Below are 20,954 nucleotides of genomic sequence, written 5' to 3'. Positions count from 1 at the left end.
CGAAAAGTACTATGCAGCTATTTCCAGTGGGATATATTTTATATACGTTATGATATCAATACTAATCAATTAAAACCAAATGAAAGTTATTTTTACAATGTATCATGTAACATTTGATTTGTTACGCTATTTTCAAATGTTAGCATGAAGTATTCCACCACGCACACATAAAAAGATTTTTTTTTTTCATTAGCTGGGGCCCTCGCTGAGGCTGTTTGCAGTAGGAATAATATCAAAAAACATCAAATATCAAACTCCCGGATCCTCTCCTCCACTCTTCGCTCCCCCTCATTTCTACATAAACGATCCGCAGCTAATGTCATTTTCGTTAGTGACGAAACCGCAAATTACTTCATAGTAATATTTTGAGACATAGACAAGAGGTTTCCAACAGCAATGATTACTATGTTGATTATTACCATTGTTTTCCTTATTAATTCGCAAATGATTACATAAGTAATTTCTGATTACTACGCAATTACATACCTTACTGGAAACCCCTTTGACATAGATGGATTCTGCATATGTCTAATCACTTGTCGGTTGGGTCGTTTGATGTACCGACCAGGGATGCCAGATATTTTTTTGACAGGTCTGTATAATAATTGGTAAAAGTCTGTATAAGTCTGTGGTCCATTGAAAACCCACCACCCGCTGCGCAATATCTGTCAATCCATTAGATTAGGTTGTTTTGCTTTAATGCGGCTCTTTTGCACAAAATCAGATTTTGGCAAAGTAGCAGATTTGTTTGAGAAAACCAACTCTAAGAATATCGAAACGCAAGAGAACTTTATTGAAACATTTACTAAATAGAATTTACTTATTGATGTGTCCTTGTCCGCTGGTCCGTCAGAGCAAAGAGATGAAATCAGTGATCTCCACTGCCGACGATTACCCGCCATGGCTTTAACCTATCGCCAGAACAGGTTCTCGTCTACAGCCTGGATGCCGTTGACTATGCTACGTCGCCATGAGCCCATGAGTCTGCCACTTTTACACTGTCCTTGCGGATTCCAATCGAGCGGTTCTCTGCTCTGCGCACTCTGCTCTGCGCGGTTGCACCACAGCTAGCGCTGTTAAAGGCGTTTTTGACATCGATTGTGACTATGGCACAATACCTGTCGCCTCGTCTTTTCCGTCTCATAGGCTTCTCGGCCCTCTCTACCACGGACTTTATGGCGTCTACAGTGGACTTCTCCTTACGGAAGCCAAACTGCGAACTTACCAGCCCGACATCGCTCTCCGCCACAGGCGTCAACCTGTTTAAGATTACCCACTCTAGCTATTTGCCTAACGTGTCCAATAGGCTAATTGGCCTATACGACGAGTGATCACCCGCTGGTTTCCCCGGCTTCGGCAGCAGTACCAATCTATGGACTTTCCATTTGCGTCTCACTAAACATATCGGGATATGTATGGATCGCCGTTTTGAGTGCCTCGTTCGGAATCCCGTCAGGACCGGGCGCTTTCTTCGTTTTTAAACCCCTGGCAATTACGATGAGTTCCTCATTCGTGACCGGAATGAGGACATCATTCGATTGACTGTACGGGGTCGGAGGCCACTAAACTGGATCGTGTTGCGGGAAGAGCCCTTCCACGATGACTTTCAGCTTTTGGGGGCAAGTTTCCTGCGGAACGGATGCACCCGTCATCTTTTTCATCACCACCTGGTATGCACTACCCCAGCGGTTCGTGTCCGCATCGCCGCAAAGCTCCTGAAAACAGGATTTCTTGCTACGCCTAACCTGCTTGTTGAGCGCCAGCCTGGCCGCTCTAAGTTCGACCCCCCCAGCTTCAGCATCTGCATCGGTCCGGGCCCACTGCGCTTGCATTCTCTGTAGTATCTGGAGCGGAGCTGAACAATGGTGTCGCTCCACCAGTATACCGAGCGACGACTGTTCGTTGGCTGTCCCGTCCTGTGTATAGTGGTATCACATGCCTGTATTAGGACGTTGGTCAGCTCACGGGCGCTGAGTGCTTCAATGAACAGGTCTTTATCGAAGGCCTTCACTTTCCACCCCCTCCCAGGCGACCTAAACCAGCGTGACCATGCCATCCGTCGTTCAATTGTGTACCGTATAGCTTGGTGATCGCTATGCGTGTACTCTGGCCTTCCTGATCCGTATTGCTATTTCAGTCTTGGTACCACCAACGGACGTTGTCTGGCTAGATATTGAGGCTTCCGCCCGCTCAATTTGTCCCGCTGCTGCGAAGTTAAGGGGATTGTCAGTGTTCACTACCATAGACTTAGTTTTAGCAACATTGACTGTGAGACCTGCTGCCTGGGAACTCTCGTAGAGTAGAAAACCTCTAATTTGCTCCGCATATCGTTTTGGCGTTGTGCGAGGTCGTCGGCTAGGACGAGGTCATTTAGTTGCTCCATCGTTAGAGGATTCCAAGGCAAATCTCGATTTGATCTATTGTCAATTGCTCCAACAATGAGAAACAGAAGCGATGATAAAATGCAGCCATATCTCACGCTAGCAGTAACCCTTATAGGGTCGGATAAGACGCCATTGTGCTAAACCTTGCACTGAGCCTCGATGAGATGGACCAGCTTATCTGGAACTCCTCTACGCCTAAGTGCGCCCCAGATGTTTTCGTGGTTGAGTCGACCAAACGCTTTTTCGAAGCCAACGAACACTAGAAGAAGAGTCTTGGAATTCGCGAATTTGCTCCACCATCATGCGGAGCGTTTTGATATGGTCTATATATGATCGGCTGGTGTGGAATCCAGCTTGCTGCCGCCAGAGAGTAGCGTTGATCTTCACCTGGATCCGGTAGAGGATTACCTAACAGAGCACTTTGAGAGTAATACAGAGCAATGTGATGCCACGCCCGCATTCGGTTAGGTCGCCTTTATTTCTGGCGCTCTATAGCATTTTATGGCTGCTTCAATTTCATCCAATAATGACGCCTTCGACTTGACGCGGTTAATACAACGAACTCTTTCGTCGACTCGGGAGTCAGTCCAGGCTCTCTTGCCCCACATACAAACTCGTTTAATAGCCCTCTCCAGTTCGGCATATCGTAAGCGGACAGCCGTCTTAGTCGTTTGGTTCGCCCTCGCCTTTGCCAGCTTTTGCCTTTTTCTACTCATCGATCTTTGTCGGAGTTTCATCCGAAATCCACTCTCTCCGTCCGCTGCGCACTTTGCCGACGGTTTCATCACTGGTCGTAATGAGGGCATTCTTGAGGCTGGTCCATTACTCTTGGACAGTTCCACCAGGTAGCAGTTCCTAGGCTCGGAATTCAAGTTGTTAGATAAAAACCCTTTTCGCCTTGGGATTTCCAATCGGCGGACATCGAAACGACACCCAGCTTTCTCCCCCAGTCGTTGAGTACCTATTACAGCGATAACAAGCTGATGGTCGGATGCAATATCGGCACTGCGCTTATTCAGTGACGAAAGTCTTTCTCCTTATGAGGATTGATAGTCGCTCACGAGATATTGTTTTGAGGTTTCAGTGCGAGTTAAAAGCGAAGTATACTTTTACCTTGACAAAAGTAAAACTATATTTTGCGAAATTTTTATCGCATGTCTGTATAAAATCTGTAGTCAAAAACATGTCTGTATCAGAAAACGAAAAGTCTGTATAATACAGATTTGTCTGTATATCTGGCATCCCTGGTACCGACTAACACCAAGGCAGCTGCTACAGATCATAGCATGATGATGTTATTTTGACGTCAAATGACAATGCTGGGTGGTTTGTATACTCAAATTTTGTCACATCTAGCGCCTTCGATAAGTGTTTTCGTGAGGGGTTGTGTCGATTACTTTAAAATGCATATAAGGCAATTTCTTTTAATAAAACCAAACAATTTGATTATTATTTTCTTGAACTCTAACTCCATGTAAACGAGCACTCATGACTGTCCGAAATGAGGTCAAGGCGTTTTGTGCGATGGTCTTTCCAACCAATGAGGTTTAAAAAGGTGTGGCAGATGAAGACATTTGATGGTATTAGTAGCGAAAAATCAGAAAACGACGTCAAACTACAAAAACAAACCGCGTCGGACAATGGGGTTTGTTTTTGGAGTTTGACGTCACGCTTCATCGTGATTGGTCGATTTACGATTCCACCCACACCATGATGAAATTTCTTCATTGCACTAACACCACTTAACCAACATTGCCACACCTGTATGTATTACATTGCTTTCCAACTACTTCGCCGAGTAAGCCCAGTAAGCCGTTGGATGGCTTCATGTATTAGTGAGAGGATGACCGCCATACAAGTCGAGCTTAATGAAACCCTTCTTTTCATCCGGCGTGTATGTGTATCAAAGAAAACTCATTGAAGTTAGACGATATAATAGATGTTTATGTTTAACAGTTTGTCTTTTGTGGGCTTTAATTCGATTTTGGTTATGAGATAACATTGAAAGATATTGCACAAAAACTATTTCTAAATTTGGAATGTGTCCGTACCCATAGCAGTGATGTTTTCAGTGAATTATAACAAAAATTGAAGTAAAAAAAACAATTTGACCAATTCCGTAAAATTTTACAGTATTATTTCATTGATTTTAGCTTCCACGGTCAAGCAACGCATAAAAGTTCGATTTCTTTTCGATTTTTTTTTTTTTTTACTGTTCCGTGAGACGAACAAAATTCTTCAAGTTTGTTGGCGATCTCTTACTTCTCGTGGATCGTCGAGTCGGTTGATTATCTGTTTGTTTGTCGGCTTCAGGTGCTGAAGTTTGAACAGGATCTCTATTGTCGTTGTTGATGTCAACACTCTGTGGGTTGGGTTGTCTCCAGTCGTAAACCCTCTTGGTCTGTGAGACATGCCTTTTAACTATTTGACCAGATTCATCACTCAAGACAAGCATTCCGCTGTTTTCTTCTATAACGGTATATTTATGAGGATCAAATCGGGACTCCGCTTTGCCTCGGGTTTGTCGCTCTATCACAACTTGGTCTCCAGGTTTAATTCTGCATACGCGAGAGCTGCGTCTAGTGTCTTCTCGTCTCTTACCTAGATTCTTTGCATCGCGGTCTCTAGCACTCAACTGATCGTTTTCAAAAGTAGCTTTGCCGGGGCATAGCAGAGGGAGACCCCGCTTTATTTTTCGTCCCATCATCACTTCCTCGGGTGGTATTCTTGTAATAGAGTGGGCGGCTGCGTCATGCGCGTGAATTGCCGCGTTCAATTCGTCCCTGTAGTTTGTTCCACTGGATGCTGCGGCTGTCATTGCTTTGTTAACCGGCTTCATACAGCTTTCAGCTAGTCCATTTTGCTGGGGATGTAGGGGAGTAGAAAAGACTAAATTGATTCCACGTTCAAGGCAGTATCTTTTGTACTCCTCGCCGTTAAATGGAGGACCATTATCTGATTTAATGCATTCTGGAAAACCCTCTTTATCAAATACAGCATCTAAAATCTTTCTCGTGTTCTCGAAGCTTGTCGATTTTACTGGTTTTGCAACAATGTACCTGGACCGATAGTCTACAAGAACCAGAATGGAGATTCCCCCAAACCGCATATATGGTCCATTAAAGTCTACGGCAATCGTCTCCCATACTGAACTTGGGGCGAACAAGCGTTGCATGGGTGGGTTTTTTCTGGTTTACCGGTTGTCGCACATAGCGCACACGAGTTTACCCATGCTTCCGCGTCTTTTGCCATACCAGGTCACCATACTCGCCGTCTCAAAATACTTTTAAATTTAGCTATTGAGGGATGGCCCTTGTGTGCAATAGACAGTGTTTTCCGTTGTAAGTTCTCTGGGATAACAGCACATCCTGATTTTACCAGTAGTCCGTTACGTGAGCTCAACTCGTTGCTTAGAGCTTTAAATTTCTTCAGGTGTGTTGGCCAAACTCTAGATTCAAGAGCATCTATTGACTTCAGTCCCAGCAGGCGGTCATCCCGAACCGCTTCCGATTACTAAATAAGTATGCGGTCATCCCGAACCGCTCTAAGACCAAAATACCAACAAATACGAACTGCGGTCATCCCGAGCCGCTCCCGATATCGAATTGCGGCCACCCCGAACCACTTCAAATACCAAACAAAGCGCACCCGCTTTGTTTCCAATTGTCAAATAAGCATGCGGTCATCCCGATCCGCTACTGATTTCAATCCCAGCAGGCGGTCATCCCGAACCGCTTCTGATTACTAAATAAGTATGCGGTCATCCCGAACCGTTCTAAGACCAAAATACCAACAAATACGAACTGCGGTCATCCCGAGCCGCTCCCGATATCGAGTTGCAGTCATCCCGAACCGCTTCCAATGCTTAACAAAGCACGCGGTCATTTGAGCCGCTCATGACTGTCAACTTTTTTTTTTTTTGTTCACTATCTCATCAAACAGACGTTCGTCCAAAGTGGTCGACCTGGTACATATTCAATGAAATTTTACAATATGAACCGCAACTGTTCAAACCCACTTTACCCGAGTTCAACCGGCATTCCAGTTCCAAATTGAAACGAGGCTCGTCGGCCATCATTTTTTTTTTTGCACTAACGGTTTTCTGTGTAAAAAAAATTGCGCATTGGGTGATTCCGCAGCAATGTTCAAAACTTCGTAATAAAATTAGATTTTCTGCTGGTAAAAAAAAAACCAGCGTCCTGTCACGGTCGCCAATGTGAGTGTTCCGGAACTGAGGAATCACCCAACGCGTAGAGCTATATAGGATTAGGTCTTACCTCGCTGACTGCCCGTTGGGAAAAGAGGCCGATTGAACGGGTGTACTTCCCAGCATGCTTTGCAGCGCATGCTGTGATCCGCGGATTTTCGTGTCGGAGTTACTTTAATGCAGTAACTGCGCGCATACAGTATGCACCCCTTTGTTGGTGCATATATTGTCACACAGCTACGGCAGTGTTATTGGTTTATCTGTCTGATACCACACAAAAGGCATGCTATTATTTTCCTAAAGTTGTACCCACCAGCCGCCATTACGCACGTGAAAAGGTGGATACGGAAATTTGCCTCAGTGTAGGTTCGCTCTAGTTCCAATCGAATGACTGACAAAACGTCTGTTTTTTCTCTCAGGTTGGACTTATAGCGAATTCATAAATTAACCTGGGTTCGTGCTAACTCGAACCTGAAATTTATGAACGATACGGGCAGTTTGACTGATCGATCCGTAAACCGTAATGCTAGACAGTTTTAACCTGCGCTTCAAACTGAATGCTGTCAGTTTAACCGAGATGCAATCTCGGTTAATTTATGAACGCTTTTACAGTACTTCGATTAAAACTGAGTGCTAATCGACTTGAGGCAAGTTCCCAGATAACACAAAATCATAATAGAAAGTTCACATTAAATCATTTTCATGTCAATTTCACATTGGAATTGTATAATGATTAGAGTATGTCAAATCGAAGTGAACAATAAGTTGTCTTGCAGTCGTGAGTGTCTTCATATACAATTCATGATTGTGAATTATAAAGCAGGATAAACAATTGCAATATTTGATTATATCTTAATCATATATTCAGGAGTATTTAGTTGCGTGTTATAAAAACTGCGCAAAATAGAATTACAAATAGTTGTTAAAATTTTCGCACGTATATCGCCTCCACTTTGGTATATATATGTTCTTATATGGCGTGAAATATAACTTTTTCGTTCAGATATGATTTCGTATACCTCAGTTGCAATAGAGATATACAAACCAAATGGTTTACTGGGTTAATTTATGAATTCGCTATTAGTTTCGCACTTGCACTTTTTAGACGACGGGTTCGCTCTGGGTTTTTTCACAGTTTCAATCGCGCCATAGAGCTTTCTGACAGCTCAAGCACCCACACTAGCTAACACGAAATACGCGTGTATATACATGATGTATGTCTCATGTTGGGCAACAGCTGATGCTGGAGGAACAAACCGAAAAATAGCGATTATTAGTTGTGTTCCTCCGTGCGCCACACTGAAGAGCTCATATTTTGGTCAAATTTTTCATCCTGTTTCAAATTCAAGCAAATATTTTTAAAATTTGCTGGCATTTAAGCCAGCAGATGACGAAATCCATTCTGTACCTTGGTGACAAAGGAATGCATCTCTTTTGTTTACTGTTGTTGTTTGTCTCATTTTCAAGCACCAACACACACATAACTGGAAAGCTCTATTAGTAGTACACTGACAACCCGAAAACGTTTATTTATTATCACGAAAATGTTTGTTTATTCAGTGGTCGAGTTGGAATCTGGGAGTACAACGACAAGCAGAGCTAATATTTTTTTCGCACACTGGCGACACGAGACTATTCGCTCCGTGTTCCAAAGAGAATATGCGATAGGCAACTATATGGACTGGAACGATTTGCTCCGTGACCTTGAGAGCATGCATTCGGTAGCGGTCCGGCAGAAAAATATAGGATGAAACCAATCTGATGCTCACTCGCCGGCAGAGCAAAGCAGCAAAGCACTGCAAACGCAAAACAAAACTCGTAGCGTCGGAGAAGGTAACATCCGACTGAGAGAAAGCAAATCGACTCGCCTTCTGCGCTTTGCCAGTAAAACGCCGAGAATTGAGATTTTTGCAGAGCACGGTAGAAGCCTGCTTCGTGATTGGTTGGAAGATCCTTTACGATGATCTAAACCTCTTCCAGTTTGATATCTGTGCCTGGGAAGTAAGGCAAAACAAGTGACAAAGTTTCCTTAACAAGATTTCTTAACACCGCGATTGAACCTAGACAATTTTGATTTCCTTGCTTGGTAGTTACGCCAGAAAGAGTGGCAATGCCCCCTCGTGCCAACAAATTTCTCTCGAACGCGATTAAACCTATGCATTTTTCGTTTTAAATTGCAAAAAAATATGTATGATGTCGTATGAATGTAAATGTATGATGGCAAATTAGATAAAAACTGATAACGTCATTCGATTACGCGGCCAAAAACCCATAGAACAGATTTATTGGCATGTCTTCACATCAAGCTGTTTTCGATATATTTGAACACTCTGGTGCATTGTCATATGCTGTCAGCTGGTTCGGTTGTATCTTCGAAGATGAGCACATGATGACTGCTACTGCCTGTAAAATCTATAGAGCTGCATTCATTCGTACGTGTCCGGCGTCGGTATTGATCAACATGCAGGGATCTGATGGGTGGCACAATGAAGAATAACCTGTTATCCAAACATGATTTTTTCAGTCAACAATTTCGGTCAAGTTTTGAAAATCGATTAGTGGTACAGCTCCAAATAGACAAAATAGGATAAATTCAATATATTTCGATTATTTAGCAGAATCGTTTAAATTGTATTTTCATTAAAATTTGCTTTTCATTAACGAAAGATTGGGATGCTTTTTGAAATGCTTGTCGAAAGAACCTTTGACAAAAGTTTCTACGAATTTCAAGTCTTGACTTTTAGCATCAACAAGTTTGTTTGTTTGCATTTGGTCATGATATTTTTGACGATTACGGTCTATCACGCCTGACTTGATCTGCTCTTTTAAAATTTCTCGATACTCTTTAGCAGCTAGTTTAGCCTTCTTTTCTGCTTCAATCGTTGCTTGCTGATGCTGTTTGTATATTTCACGTTCTCGGATGCCTTCTTGCAGTTCTTCTTCGCGCTGAAGGCGTCGTTGATCCTCCATTGCTGCTATTTGTTTCCGTTGAGTTTCATATACATACTAAAATCATTAAAAATTAAATAAAATAATGCTAGATGATTTCCACAACAAAACTGACATCGGCGAGACCCCATCGTTGTTTCATCGTCGTCCGACATGCGTCCAGTGCAATTTTGTCGTGATATTGGCGAGCATCTTGGATTAACTGGAATGAGTGACATAATATGTAGAAATTTTTCCTTACTCCTTGCTATTTACTTCTAGATTACTCGATAATACAAAAAATAACCAACCTTATTCATTTTATCCTCCTCGATTTGCCGTTGCTTTTCAATGTCTTTAGAATACTTGTAATACTGTTCGATTTGCTTTTTAAAAACTTGCTTTTTCTCCTCTTGTGCTATTTTTTCCCGGTCCAACTCTCGCTGCATACCTTCATTTAATGCTTTTATCACTTCTCGTTCCTTCGCGTCCTGCTCCAGTCGAAGACTTTTCGAGCACGCCATTTGATCTCGAAGAATTTCAGCGAGATCCTTTTTCTTGATTTGTTTCAGCTTTTCATCATGATCAGGCAATGGCAGGGATGTACAGAACCCTTCCTGTTCTTTAATTTTTTCTTGAACCTTTATTAACGATTGATCTTTAATTTGCTGCTGTATATCAAGAAAAGTCTTCGTTTCCATAAGCTTTCGTTTTTGTTTTAATTCCATTTCATGATCAAGCTAAAATATCAATAAAAATAACTGAAGAAACTAATTTGTATTTAGTATAAAACCTTTGCATTATAAGTTCTTAGGTGAACTTCTTGCCACAATTGATCTTCTTCCCGCTTTGACTCTTCCAGTTTTCGTTTATCCTCTATTTGTGCTAACTGACAACGTTTCGATTCTTCGTGGTACTTCTGCCGAATATAGGTACGAATTTCATCGCAGTTATTGCTATAATCGTGAGAATGTGATGCAATTAGAGAAAAAGATATTTGGGACCCATTGGAAGATATTTTTTGAATCGTAATTACAAATAAAAAAGATTTTTATATCAAACTTGGAAAAAATAAACTTCCATATCTAATTGGTAATTGGTAAACTTGTACCACAGACAAACAGACGAGACACTCGCGTTAATTCCACCGTCCATTCAAAAACCACTTATTTTTCAAAAAAGCATGTTTCGCAACATGGCCACACCGCGGCGCTCGAGTGTTACTTCGAGTTTCCAGTATAAAACCATACAAATGCAAGAAACCTACAGTATAAAACCCTGCAAATGTGAAAAACCTACAGTATAAAACCCTGCAAATGCAAGCTACTCCACAACATGCATGACAGAAGGCGCTAGTGTGCAAGCAAAATGTGTAGGGCGATGGTTTTTGAAGAATTTTCTTCCGTGTGTCATGTCAGTTCGTCAGTGCTTTTAGTTACATCAACTTATTAATAACTCAAATTAGTCATGTCGCAGTCAGCTCAACTGTTCTATAACGAGTATGTTAGTAGTGATAAGCAAAATTTTAAATTTCATTTAGTTGGCACAAACCTTATTTCAATCTCATGTTTCAACAATTAAATTATGTGGTGCATACTTTTTTACTTACACTTTAAGCTGAATCATTTTATTTTTTATAAATTCTGCTTTTTCTCGTTCTTTCTCTTTTTTGGCCACGATCAGCGCATTTTCTTTTTTCTTTAGGGATTCATCTTGTTGCCTTCTAAGTGTTTCGAATACTTCCTTTTGCTGCTGTTCTCCCTCAGTTTCTAATAATGCTTTCAGTCTGGAAATATTTAGAGCTAGTAGTTACTTTTTTCTATTATACAAGAAAACATCCTTAAGACCTATCATGAGTGAATTTAATTTGCAATTTTGCATTAGCAATAAGTAGAAGTAGAATATACATTTATTCAAGTTTGATCATTTTAGAACTGAATACAAGATAACATAAACAAATAAAGTATTCTTTTTTGGCGATTTTTCAGCTTTTCCGAAGATTTTCAATATTTTTTTTTGCATACAAACCTCTCGGAAAAAATAACCCTAACACGAAGATAAAAAATATTTTAGCAGTAGAACACAAAATGCTGTAAAAACAAGTATTTATTGTCAGAAAAGATAGCTATACCGTCAAACTTATTGCACTCCGCCATAACTTTCAAAATTTTGAGATTCTACCATAAAATGACAAGTATCTTAATAATAAAAAGTCGGTTTTTTGCGAGCAAAGATTTTCATTTACCAGTAAATGTTATCCTGTTATGGTAATTTTTTGAAACGAAAAGGCAAAATATAATTAAAAAATGCAGTAAATTTGTAATGGAACATGACCAATTGCATTCAATGAAATAAGAAAAAAAATATGAAAAAAATTTAAATTTGTAACACTTATATTTATCTGTGACGTAGGGGACGGCAGACAAAAGTAATATAGCACAAAAATATTGATAGAACTCCATACAAAACGGGAACACGGCGTGAAGGGGAAAATTCAAGGGAGGGTCATTGAAGCAGTCGCTTAAGAAGTTCTGTACCGCTTCTTTTTACCCAAGCTAGCAGCCTGGAAAAAAGAACCATAACACGAAGAAAAGGCTGGTAAACGGCTGAATAATTCGTACCGTCGGTGCCTTGTGCACGTGTAGGCATAAAATAGACCCTACAGTGGTTCATAGCCTCTTATTCAGCAACTGCTATTCCTACGAGCAACTTTGGTGGAGATCGGGTAACCAACCCCGGTGGAAGCCAAGGACGTATGCCGACCGGAAAGGAGGGCTCTTTTCAGCTTCATTGGCCCTCCGGCGAAACAGGGGTTTGGTGTAGCCACTGACGAACTGACATGACACATAGAAGAAAATCCTTTAAAAAACATCGTCCTACACATTTTGCTTGCACACTAACACCCTCTGTCATGCATGTTGCGGAGTAGCTTGCATTTGCAGGGTTTTATGCTGTAGGGTTTTTACATTTGTATGGTTTTATACTGAAAACTCGAAGCAACACTCGCGCGCCGCGGTGTGGTCATGTTGCGAAACATGCTTTTTTGAAAAATGAGTGGTTTATGATTGGACGATGGAATTAACGCGAGTGTCTCGTCTGTTTGTCTGTGGTGTAGCAGTCTTTGCAAGCCGTCACCACGAAAAATACTAAAGCACGGAACGAAGAATAAGGAAATTCTTAATGGAACAATCAGAGTAGACCCACGCGACGAAAAAGGACTATGGATTGGAAACTAGGGACGTGGAACTGCCGATTTCTCAACTTCCAAGGGAGCACTCGAGTGCTCTCCGACGTATTGAAGAGCCGCAAGTTCGACGTCATAGCGCTGCAGGTTTGCTGGAAGAGCTCAACGGTACGTACGTTCAGAGATGGACATACCATTTACCAGAGCTTCGGCAACACACACGAGCTGGGTACAGCTTTCATAGTGATGGGCGAGATGCGGAAACGGGTGATTGGGTGCTGGCCATCCTCGAATGTGCAGTTTGAGAATCAAGGGCCGATTCTTCAATATAAGCACCATCAACGTGCACAGCCCTCACCTCAGAAGTACCGATGATGACAAGGATGAATTCTACGCGCTGTTGGAGAGTGAATACGACAGCTGCTCAAAACATGATATCAAGATCGTCATCGGGGATTTCAATGTTCAGGTCGGCCAGGAGGAGGAATACAAACCGGTGATTGGAAGGTTCAGCGCCCACCAGCGGACCAATGAAATGAGCCTAAGATTTATCGACTTTGCCGCCTCCAAGAACATGACCGTACGTAGTACATTTTCCCATCACAGAATCCATCACAAGTACACCAGGAGGTCACCAAATCAGACAGAATCACAGATCGACCACGTTTTGATCGACAGTCGGCACTTCACAGACATTATCGACATCAGATCCTATCGAAGCGCTAATGTTGACTCAGACCACTGCCCTATAGTAATGGCTAAGATGCGCACAAGACTCTCCGTTGTGAACAACAATCGGTACTGACGCCAGCCTCGGTTAGATCTCGCGCGGCTGCAGCAGCCAGACGTCGCCGCAAACTACGCGTATTCACTCGAAGCTGCGCTGCCAGAAGAGGACGAACTGAACGAAGCCTTTCTCGAAGACTGTTGGAACACTATCAAAACAGCCATCAGCAGTGTAGCGGAGAGCTTCATCGGGCATGTGGCCCGGAATCAGCGAAACGATTGGTTTGACGATGAACGTAGGAGAGTGATGGATGAGGAGAATGCTGCGCGGGCGGCCAAGATACGCAGTGCCACACGTCAGAACGTGGAAAGATTCAAACAGAAGAAGATGTAGCGAAACCAAATCTTTTAGGAGAAAGAGCGCTACCTGGCAGAGCAGGAATGTGCAGCGTTGGAGCGGCTGCATCGTTCTCAGGAAACGCGAAAGTTCTACCAGAAACTGAACGGCTTTGTGCCGCGAGCCGAAATGTGTCGGGATAAGACTGGCAGTATTCTGACGGACGATCGTGAGGTGACCGATAGGTGGAAGCAGCACTTCGACAAACACCTGAATAGCGCCCAGGCGGAGAACCATGCCGGCGGGGAAAGCGATTTTGGCGGTGCAACAAACGGGTAAGAGGTGCCAGCCCCAACGGTAGGCGAAGTTAAGGAGGCCATCATGCAGCTAAAGAACAAATCAGCTGGGAAAGATAGCATCGGAGCGGAGCTTATTAAAATTGGACCAGAAGAGCTGGCCGTTTGTATGCACCGGCTAATTGCTAGAATTAGGGATACGGAACAGCTACCGGAGGAGTAGAAAGATGGGGTTATCCGCTTGCGCAGTAGTATATTGATCGACGGCGATGAGTTTTAGGTAGTCGACGAATTTGTCTACCTTGGCTCACTGGTAACGGCGAACAATGATACCAGCCGTTAGATTCTGAGGCGTATTATCAGCGGAAGTCGTGCTTACTATGGCACTATGGGCTTCACAAGCAATTGCGGTCGAGCAGACTAAGTCCTAAGTCCATCAATGGGTATGAGCAATTCGTAAACTGTGTACAGCAATCGGGGCCAGCTACAAAAGACAATCTTCGTGACTGTCGCAGTGGCATTTTTGAACCCAGTGCCCTTCTGGCATATAAAAAAAAGTCCCCGTACAAAGTGCACCCTGTACAAGACGCTTATTAGACCGGTTGTTCTCTACGGGCATCAAACTTGGACAATGCTCGAGGAGGACCTGCAAGTGCTCGGAGTTTTCGAGCGACGAGTGCTAAGAACGATCTTCGGCGGCGTACAGGAGAACGGAGTATGGAGGCGGAGAATGAACCAGTAACTCGCATAGCTCTATGGCGACCCCAGTACCCAGAAGGTGGCTAAAGCTGGACGGATACGATGGGCAGGGCGTGTTGCAAGAATGCCGGACAACGACCCTGCAAAGATGGTGTTCGTCTCAAATTCGATAGGAACAAGACGACCAGGAGCGCAGCGAGCAAGATGGTTAGACCAGGTGGAGAGAGAGCCCTGTGAATAGCCAGTAGTGATGAACCTTTGAATCACAGCGGACTAGATAAAAGGAAGACTTCACTGCCCCCTTATTAAGCGTGCGACGTACTTCAAACTCCGCATACAACGTAAATACATGATGGAGTTATTTAGAGGCCAATGAACTCTGGTTTAAAACCTCTCTAATAAACACAAAAAATGATGTATTTATTTACTCTAAGAAGGTGGATTTTCCACAATACGTTGTAATGAGTCCTCAAGATTTGAAACGGGAGCTTAACTGTCAAACTGCAAAGGTAAATATGACAGTGATGTTCTCGTATCCAAGACGCGAACCAACTACATGTTTGCCACAAAAATCTCTCTTACCCAAGAAACATGTTTGTTGTTTACCAGCTTATCAAGCGCTTTTTACATTGGTTTTAGCCAGGGGACTATCAACCCTATCCCTTTCAACAGCAACTGTCAGCAACGCACATATCGTGGGCCGTATTGAATACGGCCCTAAACAAACATTCTACATTGTTGCTTTTTGTTTTGTTTTGATCGTCGTGGTTCATTCGAGCAGTTTTTTAGAAACTGTATTGGCAGAAGCATCAGATCGGAAGGACAGAAAGTGGCAGGAACGGTATTTAAAAATACTTGCGAGATGTTATGTTGCTATGTTGTGATGGATATGCTGGCTTAGAAAACATGGCCGCCTGCCAGCCCCCTGGTTTTAGCTAAACAAAAGTTGAATAAGCTACTTCTAAACAAATATGTTGGTTGAGTAAACATTAGTAACACTGGCATGTGGCATTCAATATTTATACATAATCAATTCAACTACACGGACAAAAGCTTTGATTTGAACCTAAACCAGATAGATATAGCGCAAAGTAGATAAATACCTTGTCCTTTTTTCTGCCATATGTTGCTCATAAGCTTGATCAGCCTTATCCACCTAAAATAATTTTGAAATATTTAAACTTTAATCAGTCTTGTTGTACTAACAGCTATACCAGTTTTTTGACTTCATATTTAATATTAATATCTGGACAGAAAATATTCATTCTATTGCAAACGCAAGCAAGTTTTACTTCTGAATTGAATTTTTGTTAAGGATATAAACAGTTGCTATCCGTAACTAAAATTAACCCTATTTCAATGGTTTCCATAGCAGCTATGTTTTCCCCATGCAGCAAAATAAATGATTTATACACGCTCAAATGAAACTAAGTCATTTAGAAGAAGTATAGTTGAAAAATTCGACAAAATTCTAATCAAGGGGCTGACATCCTGGCAAATTTCTTTGTATTAACAATAAACCTAAATAATAAACCTAACCATTTTCTCACTTCCTGTTTTTCAATACGACAGCTATTCGCGACGACGGCATGGAAAAAGATTTTGTAGGCTGCTCGCACTTACAGAAAACCTCATGCCGAAAAAATTTTCCATGTGGTCAAGTTGACTGTCAATATCAAAAATAACAAAATACTTCTTTGTTCAACCTTAGTAGCCCCTTGGCTTTGACACTTGTCGCTGTCGAAACGAGTCGATGAAGTAAAAGAGTTTCGTCACACACAAATAGAACACAGGACAATTTTTTCGCCCAGATTTTCGGTCAAAATGAGCCTGTTTCGGTGGAATTCTTGTTCAAAAATAAGTTCGATTGTAGGCAGAAAGTGAATCTTCACAATATAGTGCAGTAAATATCGAATTTAACTAGGAAGTTTTTGGTGCGATGAAAATGAAAATAAGTTACAAAATTGTGCTCATTAAATGGTGTCAAAAGAAAGAAGAGCTGGGAGAATTTGATGAACGACGTCTGGTGTGACGTCTGCGGTTTGTCTACAAGAAACTGATAGATCATAGAGCGATCGAGTGTGTAGTGTAAAAGAAATTTAGGTGTTTCCTCGTTTGCCATATCGAGCATTTTTGTAAGTTTTATGCCTTTCTAACTACTTGCCATCTTTTTGGAAAAAACCGACCTACTTTTTGTTGTGATGCCTAGAGTTTTGATGACTTCGCATACCTAGGTCTACCCACAAGTAAAGAAAAAGAGCATACCAAAATAGTGCGTCGCGATTGAGGCAGTCGGCAGAGGCTAAATTATCTAACCATTTACCTGCAACGCATGCATAAAAAATCGACCGTAATAACCAAATCTACCACCGCTCGACCGAACGAACAGAGAAACAACGTAAACCCAAATGAATACTTCGACGTTCGCTGCTTCTGGCGAGGATAGCACCGAATGGTCCACCCTGCACTGCAGCAAGGATGCATTGACCGATTTTTTCGGCTGGTTCCTGCAGGGCATCTTGGCGACCCTTGCGTTTACATGCTTAATCGGTGAGTACCTACGTATAAAACCTCAGCGAAAATCAGCTCATTTTCCACCCACTTCTGCTTATTCGGCTGAATACAAAAATAAACCCTTACTATGTATCGCTTTGCTTCTGCTCTTTCTAATCATATAAAATATTCTATGCATTTCATAGTAGCATGGGGCTGTAAATTTCTAATTTTGGTTACTGTTAGAAACTATCAGTTTGAATTATTGCCTTCAAAAGCAACACATTTTTGAATTGAATCGAATGTCAAGAATTGGTAATGGTGCATTATAAGGACAGTAAATATTGATTTCTTATGTCGTAGGCTGAGCTGAAATCAGGCTCAAAATCATTAATTGATTTTTTTGTATTCCCATTTCAGGAAAAAGGTTCTGCGAGCCACTTTACAACAGACGTTCCTGGGAAACATGGTGGTACGACACATCGAAGCAAGGAATTGGCGCTTTAGTTATCCATATGACCAACGTGTATTTAGCCCCATTATTCCAGGGGGACCCCTGTACCTGGTAAGAAAACTAAACGCCCAAGCACATAATTTGTACCAAAAAGTAATATTTTCCTTTTCAATTCGCGCAGGTATATCATCAACTTTTTGTTGGATTCCACCATTGGTTTATTCATAATCTACATTGGAATTAAGACCTGTCAGTATTTAGCACGCAAGAAAAAATGGGATGCGATAAACTTTGGCGAATATGGTAAGTATCGTTTTTTCCCTTTTTTGTGTTTTTGTTGCTTTGTTTACAGATCGCAGAATAATCAATCGGATATGCAATCATAACATTCGGGAACTTTATCTCTGGTATTTTATGAGATAACGACAGCCTATCTATAGCATTTCATTATCCCATTATTCCATAAGCGATAAAATAGTTATTTAATCCATGTGCATACACACATTTTATAAAAGGAAAAATCGCAAATGTAAAGGACAATCCTTCACAAATGTACTCATCCTACGTAGTTATTCAGCGTCTTTTGTTCGCCGTTTCTACCATATTTCAATTTGTATTTTATTTTCTATAGGAGCACCGAAATCTTGGCTCTATCAAACCTGGATCTACGTAGGACTGATGGCGGTTGTTAAACTGATAACGACTCTGTTCATCCAGCTCGATATCTGGGATAACGTGAAAAACTTTGTTCTGTCTCCTTTCAAAGATCCACGAATTGAACTAGCGGTAGTAATGCTGGTCATTCCCTTCTTTGTCAATGTAAGTTTGGCTGACCATTTTGTCTATCAAACAAAGACACGGTTAATGTTTCTTCTCTCTTCTTGCAGATCCTAATCTTTTGGGTTACCGATAATTTCCTGATGCGGCATACGCGAAAGAAGCGCACTGCCGGAACGACGCATAACCACGGAAGGGAGCACAGTTTGCTGCAAAAAGTAAGGGGACATTTTCAGCCAAAAACTAATGAGTTATGAATACCGAGTCTCTCTACAGCTTGCCACTTTAGACTTTGTACATGACAATATTTACTGTTTAATTGTTGTTTCGTTACTGTATAGTAGATGGCCTTGATAAGAAGTTTAATTTCGCAATTAAGTTTAGTAACCAAGTATTTTTGAACCAATCTAAGAGACTATTCCAAAAAAACACTCCCCCACCAGTAGTAGAAAATAGGCAACCTGCAGCCTGTCAATAATTGATATTTAAACTGAAATTGCGATTAACCCTTTTCAGGTAAAATACAAAATGATACAAAAAACCAAACCTAATGACTCAGAATCTGATACTCTTTTATCAGGCGATGAAGAAATATTAAATTTTAGAGCATCCAGCAGCGCCATTTCTTCGTCGCATCTGCTGCAAATGGCCAATGGGTGCTCGTCGTCGTCGGCAGCGGCCATGGATGATACGGCTATCATCCTCACCTCATCGGCGGCATCACCTAGCAGTAAGCAAAATGTCCAACAGCGAACGAGTGTGATCAATATTTAACGAAGGTTTTTGTTTTTGGTTTCTCCAACAATTTTTATACTTTATCAGTAAGAGATGTATAGTCTGAGAAAATGAAAAATTAACAAAAAAAAAAAACAAACATCAAAAGAAGATGTGACCGTATTTTTCATTGTTAACACACAGAGAGAAATGCAAGGCAATAGATAAGCTTATAATTTTTTCTTGTTAAATACTAAAAGCAAACCATGTGATATTTGTGTGTCTATATCTGCTATATATGTATATTTACACATTGGTTGCTAAATGAAATTGAGGAGCCAAGCTAAACTAGGGAACACAATAGCGGAAGGAACGAGGCGACTTAACCGTTGCCCACTGTTAAACTGAATTCCAGTAATTGAGAGCAGTGATTAACGAGCCCGAGATTGAAACGGAACTAAGCCCACTACGAGATAGATCACACTGTTGTTGAATGCCAGGCAGGAATCGAACATTGTATTTTTCTAGGGCTAAGTTAGGCTAAGCAACCAACATTAACAAACTATTGAATAATATCAAAAAAAAAAGATAATACGGATCGGTTTTTATTTTTTATATACACGGAAATCAAGGTAGGATTATATTACCAACGTAAATAATATAGTAGATTTTGTAAAATACATGAAAATAAATATCAATTCCGAATCAAACTTATTTGTCAAACTATAGTCTTATTTCTGTCCTATAATGTCCTTCAAGAAAGTGAATTTTCGTAGCGAGCTTCTGATACTTTTCCATATTGTCACCCATATTCTGTATTTCGAATGAGTTGAAATATTTCGATCGACTTGGCAAATATTTCGTTCGAGTTGTTCTTTCATATGAAGATCTTTCGTTCGACACACTGTTTTTCCGAACGAAACATAAACCCGTATATGATCAGAGCGATACGAAACACCCGTGTCTCATCAGCTGGTGAAGAAAATTTCCAACGCGTAGAAATTCTCTATCTGATCAGGAATCGAATAGTACCGTGTTAGAGAACATAGACAATTGTCATAGCTAAACAACCTTGAATTCAAACCAGTGGCATGCAATTGTAACATGATACGCTACCAAAGAGCAGTATTAAAAGTTAAACCGAAAACGTCTTTAAGACTTGACCCTTCATTATCGACAGACTTCGCAACCGATTGTTGGAATACAGAATAATTACAGAGCTAGTGCAACGGACTCTATCAGCACCGCCCAGCCGAGATTAAAAACATACGACGACTGGCTTATTAGATGAGCATTGTACTTCGAAACTAACTGCGCGATCCATCATAAAAAAGTAGCTGTCCTAAATTATAACTTTGCGGTATTCCTCCAGAATTATTCAAAAACTGCGTTGAAATCTACAATCCTATTTTTACACAACAACAACCATTCCCTAAGTAGGATTAGAACCATTTCACAAGAACAGGTTTTGTCAAGAAGAATTTTATGATCAATCCATTTAAAAGCTCCTTCAGATCGGTGTGGGGCATCTATGTGAACACTAGCGCATATGTTCAGCAACCATTCCCAAGCAAATTGTCAAACGTTTAGGACAGAAACAGACGAGATGTAATATTTGTGACTGGTAAAAAGCGGGTCATTCAAAAAATTTCAAATGCCTTAAGGCATGCACTGTATTATGCATATCACTCTTCCAGTTGGCTTCAAGATACAGCTCGGGTCTAACAAGCTAGTCATTGTATGTTCGAATCTCGG

The 20,954-nt window shown here is 41.3% G+C and overlaps 2 protein-coding genes across 4 annotated transcripts; one reads left to right on the top strand and one right to left on the bottom strand.

Moving 5' to 3' along the window:
• Positions 1 to 9,231: 9,231 nt before the first annotated feature.
• LOC128744028 (cilia- and flagella-associated protein 53-like) lies at positions 9,232 to 16,026 on the bottom strand. The gene is made up of 7 exons (XM_053840769.1): positions 15,976 to 16,026; positions 15,865 to 15,917; positions 11,129 to 11,305; positions 10,313 to 10,475; positions 9,831 to 10,259; positions 9,656 to 9,742; positions 9,232 to 9,597 (listed from the first exon to the last, which is right to left on the bottom strand). The coding sequence occupies exons 1-7, from the start codon at positions 16,024 to 16,026 to the stop codon at positions 9,232 to 9,234; spliced, it is 1,326 nt and encodes a 441-aa protein (XP_053696744.1).
• A 500-nt stretch (positions 16,027 to 16,526) lies between these two features.
• LOC128742002 (store-operated calcium entry regulator STIMATE-like) lies at positions 16,527 to 19,897 on the top strand. 3 transcript variants are annotated; one of them, XM_053838171.1, is made up of 7 exons: positions 16,527 to 16,896; positions 16,996 to 17,311; positions 17,675 to 17,819; positions 17,890 to 18,011; positions 18,340 to 18,527; positions 18,596 to 18,703; positions 19,002 to 19,897. In XM_053838171.1, exons 2-7 carry the CDS (start codon positions 17,170 to 17,172, stop codon positions 19,257 to 19,259), a joined length of 963 nt encoding a protein of 320 aa, XP_053694146.1. In that variant the 5' UTR covers positions 16,527 to 16,896; positions 16,996 to 17,169; the 3' UTR covers positions 19,260 to 19,897. The 3 variants fall into 3 exon arrangements, with proteins under 3 accessions (XP_053694146.1, XP_053694145.1, XP_053694144.1); XM_053838170.1 differs by having other exon boundaries at positions 16,971 to 17,311; XM_053838169.1 differs by having other exon boundaries at positions 16,527 to 17,311.
• Positions 19,898 to 20,954: the final 1,057 nt, after the last annotated feature.

The sequence above is a fragment of the Sabethes cyaneus genome, chromosome 3, assembly GCF_943734655.1.
Source record: "Sabethes cyaneus chromosome 3, idSabCyanKW18_F2, whole genome shotgun sequence".
Classification (NCBI taxonomy): Eukaryota; Metazoa; Arthropoda; class Insecta; order Diptera; family Culicidae; genus Sabethes; species Sabethes cyaneus.
Note: the sequence above shows the minus strand (reverse complement) of the source record. Positions and strands in the feature narration are given on the sequence as shown.